Here is a 15712-nt window from a genome sequence, read left to right on the forward strand (position 1 = left end):
TGTCATGAAGAAGAATGTATGTTGTGCTCAGTTGGTAGACGCACCTATACACCTTGAGGGTGTGTAGAACGCCAGTGCCTTCTGGGGAGCGTTACCCTCAAACAGGCTAGCGTCCTGAATGAGGCTGAATTGCTGCTAATTTAATAAGCTCAATACCAGGTATTGAGATAAGGTCACCAAAACCACAAGATTGTTTGGGGTGATTCTGACACGAATGGGTGATTGTGCTTGGTCAGTTAACAAATGCCCCTACGCACCTTAACAGGTGCTGGAAGCCAGTGCTGACTGAGGAAGTGAATGAAACGGCTGTTCCTGAAAGTGCGAGACTGTTGGCTCGATCATAGACGCCCCTATGCACTTTACAGAGTGTGTAGAAAGCCAGTGTGATCGGGAAGCGCAAACCTGCAGCCAAATTAGTCATTTGGGCGGGCTTGAGTGAAGCATAAAACAATAAGCCAGACACTAGGTGTCTGGATTAGTACATATTCAAGTGAAATTAAATAAAACACATAGAACACACATCCCCAAGGAGTGCAAGTTTATTGAGTGAAGAATAAAACAATAAGCCAGACACTAGGTGTCTGGATTAGTACATATTCAAGTGAAATTAAATAAAACACATAGTACACACATCCCCAAGGAGTGCAAGTTTATTCTGAATAAACCATAAGAACTTTGCACAATGTTTACAAACATTCCCGGATGGGAAGATGAGCCATATGCATCCATTGCCAGTGAATGGGCCCGTTCAGCTGGTAAATGTGATTGTGAATGTGAAAAAAGTGAAATTGACATGCCTACTAACCTTCTTGCTTGTCTGAAAAAGTTTCCAAAAGATAAGTGGCAGAAAAGAGGTTGGGTAATACTTAAAACACTTGACGAGTATGCACACAGGGAATTGCCCGACCTGGGAGACTTGGATTTGACAGACCTAGACGATAGGAATTGACTAGTGAGGCAGGCTCCAGTTGACTTTTCAGTAAAAGACCATAGACCCCATGTAAAAGTTGAAATTTACTGGAAAAATAAAAATGTTGAAAGGGTTACTGCCCTTGTGGACACTGGAGCCGAAGCCACTTTAATTCATGGTAACCCTAAGAAATTTGCTGGATTACCCTATGTAATCACAGGTCTGGGAGGTAAGAGGACAGAAGCAGTCCAGACCTGGGTAGAACTGAAAATTGGACAGTTGCCAAAAAAGAAGTATTCGGTTTTAATTGTCCCCATACCCGAATACATAATTGGAATTGATATCCTTAAAGGATTGACCTTACATTTGGGGGATGGCTGTTACAGTTTTGGAACTAAACCCTATATATCAGCCAGACCAGTGGTGGTAGGAAAATTGTTAATGCCCCCAGTGCAACTACCACCCGCTACTAAAGTAGTACATATTAAGCAGTACAGGATCCCAGGAGGCCACAAAGAAATTGGAGAAACCATAGACGACTTATTAAAAGCTGGGGTCCTACGAGGGGTCACTACTGCTTGGAACAATCCCGTGTGGCCAATACGTAAAACAGACCATACATGGAGAATGACAGTAGACTACAGAGAATTGAACAAACACACACCTCCACTGACTGCTGCTGTCCCAGACACCGTCACTCTTATAGAAAATATACAGAAGCATCCAGGGATCTGGTATGCAGTTATAGATTTGGCTAATATAACAACAAAAATAAAGTATATACACTAAAGATATACACGTATACTGTGGGTAGCCCCAGGTGAACTTCACAATCACCTATAGAAATATATAGTGAACAAACAAAAGTGGAAACCACCCAGAATACGTATAGATATATAAAAATTAAATTGAAAAATGGGACAACCTGATATGGGTCAGCTGTCCTTTGGATCAAATCTATGAAAGAATTGAAATAGCTTGCATAGCGTAAAAAAGTATATTTAAATGGTGAAATATAAGTGAGATAGGAAATGCACTCACAAACGAACGATAATTCAGGCCTTTTACCCTCTCAGGGGTTATGTGATGAGTGTAGATATCCTCCAACACGATATATGTAAATGTAGAAAGTGTAAAAAATGCAATATAGTGAAGTATGTTTAGAAAGGTACAAAATCACATTTATTCATTGCACTTACAAGATAGTAGTTTAAAAAGGCATCTCTCCATATACATATGGAACTCCTAGTGGTGGTAGTGTAGTGTCCACAGTGGAGGTCCAAAATTGATAGAAGGATTACAGGATTCAAAACAAGTAAATAAAAACAATTTAAAAGTTCAAATAATATCCGGTTAATATCCAACGCGTTTCGTCCTTTCAGATGTCGGACTTCTTCAGGGATAACCTTGGGTCCATCTCGGATGGTTTTTATACCGTCGTGGGCAATTTTCGGAATCCTATACACATGAAGAAAGCTTGCGTTCCACTAATGGAACGCACTAATCGGGCGCGAAATCCATAGTGTTTTCCAAAACAGTTCCGGGTTGTAGTGCGCATGCGCGTGAGAACGCGCATGCGTCAACTAGAGAACACCGCTGCCTAGAGGGGACAAAAGACAGAGAACGGCGAAAAAAACGCCTGAGCAAAATAGTCACGTCTGTTTTATACCCTAGAGTACACAAATTATAGAACTCTAGGTATAGTGGTATAGCTATAGTTCCATATTATTTTGCATGTATCTTATTTCCAATGCCACCAATATATATATGGATATTTATAGGAGCTGATATATATAGCTATATTTAGAGATTTTAAGAGAATTTTTTTAAGAGAATTTTACTTAATTGGAAATTTGGCTTAATATATGTAGTGCTGTTAAAGGCACACTCACCCTCATATAAATGCCATTAAAGGCACATTCACCTTTATATAAATGAAGTTCACATATTGCTAGAAAGATACAGAGTGAATGGAGTTGGATCTTGGAATAATATATGTAGATCAAGGATTAGAAATACAAAAACCATAAAAATTATAAATATAAATATGGTGATATTGTAGTGATGTTACATTAAACTCATATTACAAGAAGATAAATACCTGGAAAGTATTTTGAAATTATAAAGTTACATAAAAATATTTACATAAACAATATATACATTTTCATAGACATCCCCCAAAGAGATCGCATGAAGAAAACTTGATTAGATAAGGCCTTGTAGATCAATTTCTTGATTGAGTCCAAGGTTTAAAGTTTTTAAATTAAAAATTCACAGAGCTTCTTTTCTAACTAGCTCCTGTAGCCTATCTCCACCTCTCCACCCTAATTGGACTGAATCTATTCCAAAAACCTGTAGGGTGTTCCAGGAAAATAAAGGACATGAATTGCAGTGTTTTGGTACACTGTGATCAATTTTATTTTTACGTATATTGTTGTAATGTTCTAATATTCGGGTGTGTAATTTTCTGGATGTGCGGCCCACATATTGGGCCCCACAGCCACATTGTAGTAAATAGATTACAAAAGAAGAAGAACAATGAATATGATTTTTTATTTTGTATGTTTTTTTCGTATATGTACCTATGAAGTCATGAATTTTCCTTTTTAAATGAGTACATGTAGAACAATGACCACAGCTGTAAAACCCTTGTATTTGGACCTTTAGAAAGTTGTTACTGGTAGGGGTAATAGGTAATAGGCTAGGTGCCAGTTTATTCTTTAGATTGTTTGATTTTTTATAAATTACCGTAGGGCGGTCTGGTAATATATCTTTTAAGATCTCATCTCTTTTTAGGATGTACCAATGTTTTTTGAGGATTTTTTCCACCTGTCTTGCTTGAGAGTTATATTGTGTGACAAACACAAATTCAAATTTGTTGTTCCTGTTGATATTCTTACATTTATCTCCATTTTTGTCTTTATTTTTATTACTCCATTTAAATCTGTCTTTTAATTTTTGTTTGGCAGTTAAAGGTTCTAGACCTTCCTTATCTTTATTGATCAGAAATAGTGATCTGTCAGAATTTAGTATTTCAGTTTTAGAGATTTCCATTTTTTGAATGTTATACCCTTTCTCTGCATATCTCTGTTGAATAATTTTGGACTGTTCCAGAAACGTATCATCCTCTGTACAATTCCTTCTAAGCCGGGTAAATTGGCTCTTAGGAATATTGGAGAGCCAGGAAGGGTAATGAGTACTGGAATATTCTATTGCTGTATTGCAATCAGTGGGCTTAAAATATGTCTTGGTTTTTAGCTGGTTGTTTTCTACGTATATAGTTAAATCCAAGAAATTAATACTAGAACTACTGGATACTGAAGTAAATTTCAAATTATATTCGTTATTGTTAACTTGTACCAAAAAAGAATTAAGGCCCTCCAGAGGTCCATCCCAGATGATCAGAACATCATCGATGAAGCGCCGCCACAGGACCAAACCACCCCCATCCTGATCCGCCAACTTGATGTGTTGACGTTCCCAATGGGACACATACAAGTTGGCGAAGCTGGGGGCAAATTTAGTACCCATGGCGACGCCGCATCGCTGGAGAAAAAACTGTCCGTTGAACCAGAAAAAGTTCTTGGTGAGTACGAATTGAATACAACTCACCAAAAACTCAATCTGGGAATCTTCTAAAACTTGTTGTGATTTTAGGGTATCTTGAATACAAGAAATCCCCTTAGCATGGGGAATGTTAGAGTATAAAGCTGTAATGTCTGCTGTGGCTAGAAGGTAGGAAGGTTTCCAATCTATAGATTGTAGATCCTGTAAAATGTGTTTGGTGTCTTTAATAAAGGTATTGTGTAATGGGACATACGGTTGTAAAAATAAATCCACACACTCTGATAAATTACATGTCAAAGAATTAATTCCGCTAATTATAGGGCGGCCAGGGGGGTTTTTTGTATTCTTGTGGATTTTTGGCAAAAAATAAAAAACTGCCACTTTGCAGTTCGGATTATAGATGTATTTAAATTCATCTGAGTTGATAATCTGTTGATCTAAACCTGTAGATAACAGTGTATTTAATTCTGCCAAGAATCCAGAAGAAGGGTTTTTGTCCAAAATTTGGTATGTGTTAACATCGTGCAAAATATTATAAGCTTCCTGTAAATAATACGATTTGTTCATAATAACAATCCCCCCTCCCTTGTCTGCTTCTTTTATAACCAAATTGTGGTTTTCCGTGAGGGTAGTTAATGCTAATTTTTCTTTCTTTGTAAGATTTGGCTTAAATTTGCTATCCGCAATTTTATTTAAATCTTCTTGTACCAAGTCATTAAAGACTTCCAAGAATTTCCCTTTAGCTGCCCATGGGAAAAAATTAGATTTGGGTTTTAGAGTAGTGTGAATAATTTTCAACTCCGTATTGGGGGCCTCATTTTCTTTGCTAGAATCTATTGGTGTGTTTACATTTGGTTCTGGTTCAGTCCTATTCATTTCCTTACTTTTAAAGAATCTTTTTAATGTTAGTTTTCTTAAAATTTTTTGGTTATCTAGGTAAAGATTGAAGGGATTACTCCTTGAGGATGGAGCAAAATTTAGGCCCTTCTTGAGTAGTGATAATTCTTGTGGTGTGAGGGATGTATCAGATAAATTAAAAATGCCCTCAAGATGATTTAGTTCTGTCTGTAAGAGAGGTGGAGTGGAGGATCCTCCTCCTCCACCTCCAGGTGCGGTCTTTTCTTTGTGGGAGATTTTAAATTTTGGAATCTAATTTTTTCCCATGGGCAGCTAAAGGGAAATTCTTGGAAGTCTTTAATGACTTGGTACAAGAAGATTTAAATAAAATTGCGGATAGCAAATTTAAGCCAAATCTTACAAAGAAAGAAAAATTAGCATTAACTACCCTCACGGAAAACCACAATTTGGTTATAAAAGAAGCAGACAAGGGAGGGGGGATTGTTATTATGAACAAATCGTATTATTTACAGGAAGCTTATAATATTTTGCACGATGTTAACACATACCAAATTTTGGACAAAAACCCTTCTTCTGGATTCTTGGCAGAATTAAATACACTGTTATCTACAGGTTTAGATCAACAGATTATCAACTCAGATGAATTTAAATACATCTATAATCCGAACTGCAAAGTGGCAGTTTTTTATTTTTTGCCAAAAATCCACAAGAATACAAAAAACCCCCCTGGCCGCCCTATAATTAGCGGAATTAATTCTTTGACATGTAATTTATCAGAGTATGTGGATTTATTTTTACAACTGTATGTCCCATTACACAATACCTTTATTAAAGACACCAAACACATTTTACAGGATCTACAATCTATAGATTGGAAACCTTCCTACCTTCTAGCCACAGCAGACATTACAGCTTTATACTCTAACATTCCCCATGCTAAGGGGATTTCTTGTATTCAAGATACCCTAAAATCACAACAAGTTTTAGAAGATTCCCAGATTGAGTTTTTGGTGAGTTGTATTCAATTCGTACTCACCAAGAACTTTTTCTGGTTCAACGGACAGTTTTTTCTCCAGCGATGCGGCGTCGCCATGGGTACTAAATTTGCCCCCAGCTTCGCCAACTTGTATGTGTCCCATTGGGAACGTCAACACATCAAGTAGGCGGATCAGGATGGGGGTGGTTTTGTCCTGTGGCGGCGCTTCATCGATGATGTTCTGATCATCTGGGATGGACCTCTGGAGGGCCTTAATTCTTTTTTGGTACAAGTTAACAATAACGAATATAATTTGAAATTTACTTCAGTATCCAGTAGTTCTAGTATTAATTTCTTGGATTTAACTATATACGTAGAAAACAACCAGCTAAAAACCAAGACATATTTTAAGCCCACTGATTGCAATACAGCAATAGAATATTCCAGTACTCATTACCTTCCTGGCTCTCCAATATTCCTAAGAGCCAATTTACCCGGCTTAGAAGGAATTGTACAGAGGATGATACGTTTCTGGAACAGTCCAAAATTATTCAACAGAGATATGCAGAGAAAGGGTATAACATTCAAAAAATGGAAATCTCTAAAACTGAAATACTAAATTCTGACAGATCACTATTTCTGATCAATAAAGATAAGGAAGGTCTAGAACCTTTAACTGCCAAACAAAAATTAAAAGACAGATTTAAATGGAGTAATAAAAATAAAGACAAAAATGGAGATAAATGTAAGAATATCAACAGGAACAACAAATTTGAATTTGCGTTTGTCACACAATATAACTCTCAAGCAAGACAGGTGGAAAAAATCCTCAAAAAACATTGGTACATCCTAAAAAGAGATGAGATCTTAAAAGATATATTACCAGACCGCCCTACGGTAATTTATAAAAAATCAAACAATCTAAAGAATAAACTGGCACCTAGCCTATTACCTATTACCCCTACCAGTAACAACTTTCTAAAGGTCCAAATACAAGGGTTTTACAGCTGTGGTCATTGTTCTACATGTACTCATTTAAAAAGGAAAATTCATGACTTCATAGGTACATATACGAAAAAAACATACAAAATAAAAAATCATATTCATTGTTCTTCTTCTTTTGTAATCTATTTACTACAATGTGGCTGTGGGGCCCAATATGTGGGCCGCACATCCAGAAAATTACACACCCGAATATTAGAACATTACAACAATATACGTAAAAATAAAATTGATCACAGTGTACCAAAACACTGCAATTCATGTCCTTTATTTTCCTGGAACACCCTACAGGTTTTTGGAATAGATTCAGTCCAATTAGGGTGGAGAGGCTACAGGAGCTAGTTAGAAAAGAAGCTCTGTGGATTTTTAATTTAAAAACTTTAAACCTTGGACTCAATCAAGAAATTGATCTACAAGGCCTTATCTAATCAAGTTTTCTTCATGCGATCTCTTTGGGGGATGTCTATGAAAATGTATATATTGTTTATGTAAATATTTTTATGTAACTTTATAATTTCAAAATACTTTCCAGGTATTTATCTTCTTGTAATATGAGTTTAATGTAACATCACTACAATATCACCATATTTATATTTATAATTTTTATGGTTTTTGTATTTCTAATCCTTGATCTACATATATTATTCCAAGATCCAACTCCATTCACTCTGTATCTTTCTAGCAATATGTGAACTTCATTTATATAAAGGTGAATGTGCCTTTAATGGCATTTATATGAGGGTGAGTGTGCCTTTAACAGCACTACATATATTAAGCCAAATTTCCAATTAAGTAAAATTCTCTTAAAAAAATTCTCTTAAAATCTCTAAATATAGCTATATATATCAGCTCCTATAAATATCCATATATATATTGGTGGCATTGGAAATAAGATACATGCAAAATAATATGGAACTATAGCTATACCACTATACCTAGAGTTCTATAATTTGTGTACTCTAGGGTATAAAACAGACGTGACTATTTTGCTCAGGCGTTTTTTTCGCCGTTCTCTGTCTTTTGTCCCCTCTAGGCAGCTGTGTTCTCTAGTTGACGCATGCGCGTTCTCACGCGCATGCGCACTACAACCCGGAACTGTTTTGGAAAACACTATGGATTTCGCGCCCGATTAGTGCGTTCCATTAGTGGAACGCAAGCTTTCTTCATGTGTATAGGATTCCGAAAATTGCCCACGACGGTATAAAAACCATCCGAGATGGACCCAAGGTTATCCCTGAAGAAGTCCGACATCTGAAAGGACGAAACGCGTTGGATATTAACCGGATATTATTTGAACTTTTAAATTGTTTTTATTTACTTGTTTTGAATCCTGTAATCCTTCTATCAATTTTGGACCTCCACTGTGGACACTACACTACCACCACTAGGAGTTCCATATGTATATGGAGAGATGCCTTTTTAAACTACTATCTTGTAAGTGCAATGAATAAATGTGATTTTGTACCTTTCTAAACATACTTCACTATATTGCATTTTTTACACTTTCTACATTTACATATATCGTGTTGGAGGATATCTACACTCATCACATAACCCCTGAGAGGGTAAAAGGCCTGAATTATCGTTCGTTTGTGAGTGCATTTCCTATCTCACTTATATTTCACCATTTAAATATACTTTTTTACTCTATGCAAGCTATTTCAATTCTTTCATAGATTTGATCCAAAGGACAGCTGACCCATATCAGGTTGTCCCATTTTTCAATTTAATTTTTATATATCTATACGTATTCTGGGTGGTTTCCACTTTTGTTTGTTCACTATAGATTTGGCTAATGCCTTCTTCACTATTCCAATAGCTGAAGAAAATCAAGAGCAGTTTGCTTTCACATGGTTAGGGAGGCAATACACATTCACCAGGTTGCCACAGGGATACTTGCATAGTCCCACCATCTGTCATCGGCTGGTGGCAGAACATCTTGATGGGGTAAAAATACCGTCAGAGGTGAAAATATCCCATTATATAGATGACATTATGATTCAGGGACAGTGTGAAGAACAGTGTCAGCAGATTCTTGAAGAGATCATGGATCACATGAAGAGCAAAGGGTGGGAGATAAATCCCACTGAAATACAGGGACCCGCTCAAACAGTAAAATTCTTAGGAATACAGTGGAACAAAGGACACAGAGAAATCCTTCCAAAAGCTAAGCAAAAAGTGCTAGAGTTTCAAACTCCCAAAAGCAAGAAACAAGCTCAAAGCTTTATAGGTCTCTTTGGTTTCTTGAGACAACACATACCACACCTGAGTCAGTTACTCTCCCCTTTGTACAAAGTAACCAGGAAAAAACTTGATTTTGAATGGGGAGATGAACAACAGAATGCATTTGAGGGAGCTAAACAGGCTATCCAACAAGCCCTTGATCTATGGCCCATACAAGATGGAGACATAGACTTAAATGTATCAGTAAATCAGCAATGGGCTAATTGGAGCCTTTGGCAGAAACAAGGAAGGACTAAGGTTCCCCTTGGTTTCTGGACAAGGAAGTTACCTGAGGCAGGAGAGAGGTACACACCCTTTGAGAGACAGCTCTTGGCCTGTTATTGGGCATTGGTAGATACTGAACAGATGACAGTAGGACATACTGTGTTCTTACGCCCAGAGATACCTATCATGCAATGGGTACTTAGTTCCCCTAAGACACATAGGATAGGTCATGCACAAGAGTCCAGTATCATAAAATGGAAGTGGTACATACAGGATAGAGCTAAAACAGGAAATAGTGGTACGGCTGTACTACATGAGAAAATTGCAGATGCGCCGATACAAGAACCTGGTTATCTGCCAGACGCAGACAAGCCAGGGGAATCTCCAGTAAAGTGGGGAAAGTCTTTTGCGCAACTAACACAAGATCAAGCAAAGCATGCTTGGTTTACTGATGGTTCAGCAAAATACATTGGTAATGAAAGACAATGGAAAGCAGTGTCTTACAATCCAGAAACCAAGAAAATTCTGACTACAACAGGAACAGGAAAAAGTAGCCAGTATGCAGTTATGAGTTATATGCAGTTATATGCAGTCTTTCAGGCTTTGAAACAAGAGATGCCTGGAAGTTGTCATATATACACAGATTCCTGGTCTGTTGCCAATGGACTGGCCACGTGGTTGCCTACATGGCAGTCTCATCAGTTCATGATTCATTCAAAGGAAGTCTGGGGAAAAGATTTGTGGGAGCAGATATGGGAGATGGTACATCAAAATGAGGTAACAGTCTTTCATGTTGATGCTCACTGCAATACTGACTCATTGGATCGTCTGTTTAACTCTGTTGCAGACGAGAAAGCCAAGATCTCAGAGGCGTCTGTTGAAAATTCGAACTCACTTTTGGGATTGGCTACTTGGGCCCATCAGAAATGTGGACACTTGGGAGAGAAAGCCACTCACAGGTGGGCACAACAGCGAGGCATTTTAGTGCCACTTGATTTAATTAAAACAGTAATTCTGCAATGTCCAGTGTGTCAGCATGAGCAGAATAGACATGTACCAGGGATGGTACGAGGTCAAATAAAAAGAGGTAAAGCACCAGGGCAAATATGGCAGGTGGATTACATAGGTCCGCTTCCTATGAGTAAAAATTGCCAATACGTATGCACGGCTGTGGATACATATTCAGGGTATTTATTGGTTCACCCTTGCAAGAGGGCAACCCAAATAAATACTATCAAAATGTTGGAAACCATGATACAGTACTATGGTCTTCCATTACAGATTCAGAGTGACAATGGAAGCCACTTTAAAGGAAAATTGGTACAAGATTTTTGTAATGAAAACAATGTTGAATGGATATTTCACATACCTTATTATCCTCAAGCAGCTGGTCTGATTGAAAGGATGAATGGGTTGTTGAAACAACAATTGAGAAAACTTGGTGAAGGGACAATGGTCAAATAGAGAGATAACTTGCCTACAGCTGTGAACATCTTAAACAATAGGCCACTCTCAGATCATGACACCCCCCTCACTAGAATGATCGCACCCAATATACAAGCTAAACCATATGTAGCAACTAACACCATCACATATTGGGAAACAGAGGAGGGAGCCTTGGCACCATACAGGGCTACCCCAGAGGCTGCAGGAATAGACTTGCGAGCCAGAAAGGAAGAAAGACTTAAAACAGGGCAAGTTCAGATGTTCCCCACAGGTATAGGAATACAGATACCTCCGGGACACTTTGGACTAATTGCACCCAGGTCTAGCCTCGCCCTTAAAGGGATACATGTAATGGGAGGGGTTATAGACGCTGATTACCAGGGAGAAATAAAGGTCCTTTTGTTAAATCAGGGACCACAAGACTTGCTAGTGCAAGAAGGGGACAGAATAGCCCAATTGGTTATCATCCCCATTTACCAGGGACAGGTACACAAAGGAACAGCCCCCACCTTACAAACAGTAAGAGGAGATAAGGGATTTGGCTCTACTAACCTAAATCCAGGGGCCAAAGTCTGGGTGAGGACAGAGAAAGGTCCCCCAGAACCAGCAGATATTATTGCAACAGGCAATGACAATACCGTGATACTTTCCAAGTCAGGTCATGATAAATGGGAATATGTGCCTTCGGGCAAATGTTATTTGAGAGAGTAAAATGAGTTGCATCTTTACAGGCGAAGCTCATTGGTCCGGCTGTTATTGTGATGACCGTGCTTACTCTACACCCTTTGGTCGGCTCAGATACCAACAATGAGATTGGAGGTTGGGACCAGAGGGATTCCGCAGAGATGAGATGGAAAGAGATCGAAATAAGAGTAACCTGCCTGACCATTAACTGTCCAAACATGAGAGCCAACCTCTATGGAGAAGGCTATTTTAGCCACAATGAAACTGAGTCAATGACCTATATTAAGTTACCAAATGAATCATTTGATTTGTTAACGTTAGAATCTACAACGCCCTTTGGCTGCCGCATACTGTATACACCTGTAAGCTCTAAGAGCTTACCCAATATTGGGAAAGTTGTGCAAATCAGCAGAGCACAAAGAGAACCTACACTATTATACACTGGTTAGCTAATGCTACAAAATACTCCTGGATAGGAGGGCTTGGGTTGAAAATAATATAAGGTATTGCATGGTGTGTTTTTATTATACTTTGTATTTATCTGTGCTACAAAATTACAGTTTTCTGCATTCAAAGCTTTGCTAGCTTAAAAAATAAGTCATAGTGTAGCGCTAGAAGAGTTTTAATTAGGTTTGAATCGGTTCCAGGTGTGACTGGAGCATAATGGGAATCAGTGGGTAAATGGGTTTTCCCCCTGCTGATAACCTGAATGGTATGTGTAAATGTGATCAAGGGATGGAATGTGATAATAATATTTCATATTAATTAAGTATGATTGATCACTATTGAGCAACTCAGACATTTATAGATAGTTAAGATGGCACCGGTAAGCATATAAGCACACATAGCACATATTACTAGATGCAGGCTTGAAGGCCACAATTACTTAGATAAGCGATAATTAACCGCACAAGACTTGGCACAAGTTCTGGTGGTCCTGAACAGTCTGGCCAACTGCCAGGTCCATCCAGCTGCTTGTATCAAGGTCTTTTGCTGGGCTGCACTGATAAGGAACTACTGTCTGTCCTTGAAGACAGGTATATAAGACTAAGGGAATCTTGCGCTCACTTGGAGAACTACCCACCTGTAATGCGGACGCGTGTTACTGGTTTCTGCTGTTCCCAGAAGAGAGGGTCTCTCCGAGTGACTGCCTGAGTTCTCCCCAGTCATGTGTGGCAAGGAGACAACCAAGCTTCTCTAATGGTGATGTATACTTAAGCTGATATATCTAGATACTAAGCTGTTTGAAGTAAATGCATGCAACTACTTAAATGAGAGTAAAACTTACTTTGCTTAGATCCCTTTGTGGATAATAAAGTGTAGTGTGAATTCTTATATTCAACTTGGTCTCTGTGTGATTTTTCTTTCCTATAACTCAATGTACTCTATCCGAACTGGGTTGTGTGCCCGCCAATATCACTATAAACCTTATTAGGTATTGATTATTACTTTTTGGATATTGGTGCTTCATGAATTTAATGATTAGGCACAACAGGGGTGCACCAAGGGACAGAGAGGGGAGGGGAGAGAAACACCAAGGGACAGGGAAAAGAGGGGGGAGGGGAGAGGAACACTAAGGGACAGGGAAGAGGAAGGGGTTGGTTAGGAGGCACATAGGTGAAGATGTTAATTTTAGAGGAGGGGGGGGCGGAAAAATGCATCTTCGCCTATGTACCCAAAAATCCTTGCACCGGCCCTGTGCTGACTGGGCCTCTCTACATACATTATCATCAGGTGGCCCTAAGTGCACGGACTACCGGATGGGTCCCCTCAACGTAGTTCAGGGTAGTTCCATCTCTGTAATTTACCTCCTAAATGACAGTGAATTAAACTGTTGGGCTGCAGGGGCATACTCTATACACCAAAACCGCTCAATTAGGCTAAATATGTTTTAGGGCCTATAGTGTCCCTTTAAATCAGGGACAAACAGGAATCAATTCACGTTTAGCACATTGGTATTTTCCAACATAATAATTGGCCAAATATTAAACAAGATAATAGTAAAATATTGATTTTTGTGTTTGGATTTCACAACTTTCTGTGAATGAAGTTGTATTTAAAGACATATTGCATGATCTTGCCCCCTGACAGCCACAATTTAATGTATACTTCAAACAACTGAAGAAAAGTGTAATACTTATGTATTGCTGTAGTAGCCTTAAATTTGGAAATGGTTGTATAAAACTGATATACTAACAGCTACTGTGCCAGAATTCTCAAGTTAGCTAAACTCCATAGTAATAGCAATAGCAGTAATGACTATTTAATATTGTGCATTTTTTTATATTGTATTTCTTTAATTAATGCATTTTCAGAACAAACACATATTAACGTAAGCATTTGATACATTGGATTATATGTTAAAAGTTTCACAATAGACTTTCTCAGCATTTTTTGTTTAATTTACAAAACCATAAAATGTATTCCCACCCGCCACCCCCTTACTTTGGCCAGGGTGGGGAAATGCTGAGTATAGCCAATTACAGGGCCATTAAGGAATATCTTTGATCCCCCCCCACCAGCCATGCTCAAGCTCGTTCTTTGGGCTTTATACTCACTAATATTGAAAGGCTGTGTATGGAGTTATGTTCAATGATTTATGGTTGCACTATCTTAAAAGTCATATGAGATTTCCCTGTTTAAGTATTTTTTTCAAAACAACAACCCATTTCTAAATGTTATTTTGTAAGAAGCTAAGCGGACGTTGTGGTAATCCATAACTTAAAGAAACATAGAAAAATAGAGCACAATATAGCCCGAGGAAGAATAAAACGATGTGGTCAGCTGGAGAGAATTGTCTTACTTGAAAACTGCTCTGTAGAATTTTCCATAATATTTATGGAAACAGTTCATTGATATATAAAAGAGCCGTACCTTTCAATTGATCCTTGGTATAATTACCAAGACAACCGTAAGTGTAATAGAATTTTTTATTGAGCCAATACACTCTACAGTGAGGATGAAAAGTGATTATCAGCAGCAATTCTCATCTTCCATGATATCTTTCAGAAGCACGTAGCAAGAAATGTACTAGGATGTACAAAGGATGCTGCATTAGTCTATGACACGCAGCATCCTTTGAAGAGAGGGCAATTATCCATTAATGTTTGTAAAACTGTATACAGGTTATTTGATTCATTGCAAGTTTGTTCAGAAGATTAGCATGCTACAAACAAAGCATAAACCTATTGAGACCGTTCTTCTGGGACTTCTGAAGATCAGATCATTATCCCTAACTGTTTATATGTTATTTGAATGGAATGGACCAACAATGCTTCAAAAATCTTTTTAAAACATTTGTTTTGTCTGGTAAATATGATAAAAAGATTCTAAAACTATTTGCATGAATTAGGAACATCCAGAAAGACTAACTTATACGACATAAGAACTGAGATATACTCCAACCTTAGTATTAGCTATATTAAGACAAACAATTGGAATTAAGGCTTCTTCTTGACTACTAGGAAGCTGGAAAACAGGAAACTACTTTGGTGAGATATTTGGAATGAAACTTCAGGCCCCTAGGGACATTCTTGTCATCAACGATTCCCATACATGGGACTATGAAATCGAGTGTATAAATTTATGGTGGACAGTAGTAGCAAATTATACAAAGTAAATCAACTAAATTCTATATGTGATACTATATAACTGCCCTTTAACAGCAACAGGCCATTATAATGACAGGGTATTCTTAAAGATAAGACGTACTCTACATGGATACAATATTTAAAGATTACCAATGACAGGTACATCTGATTTCAAAACTAGATAACTGGAATTGAAACTGAACACTAAGCACCGCATAATGTCACTTGAAG

At 37.9% G+C, this 15712-nt stretch overlaps 1 protein-coding gene across 1 annotated transcript in view; it reads left to right on the top strand.

The window, feature by feature from the left end:
• Positions 1-682: 682 nt before the first annotated feature.
• Positions 683-15712, top strand: part of LOC134601785 (uncharacterized) — a 36465-nt gene continuing 21435 nt past the window's right edge. Inside the window, exons 1-5 of the mRNA XM_063446285.1 lie at positions 683-854; positions 981-1652; positions 9094-10826; positions 11043-11216; positions 11939-12253. Of these exons, the coding sequence (XP_063302355.1) occupies positions 683-854; positions 981-1652; positions 9094-10826; positions 11043-11216; positions 11939-12253 (3066 nt within the window). The remainder of the gene's footprint in view (positions 855-980; positions 1653-9093; positions 10827-11042; positions 11217-11938; positions 12254-15712) is intronic.

The sequence above is a fragment of the Pelobates fuscus genome, chromosome 3 (genome assembly GCF_036172605.1).
Source record: "Pelobates fuscus isolate aPelFus1 chromosome 3, aPelFus1.pri, whole genome shotgun sequence".
NCBI lineage: Eukaryota > Metazoa > Chordata > Amphibia > Anura > Pelobatidae > Pelobates > Pelobates fuscus.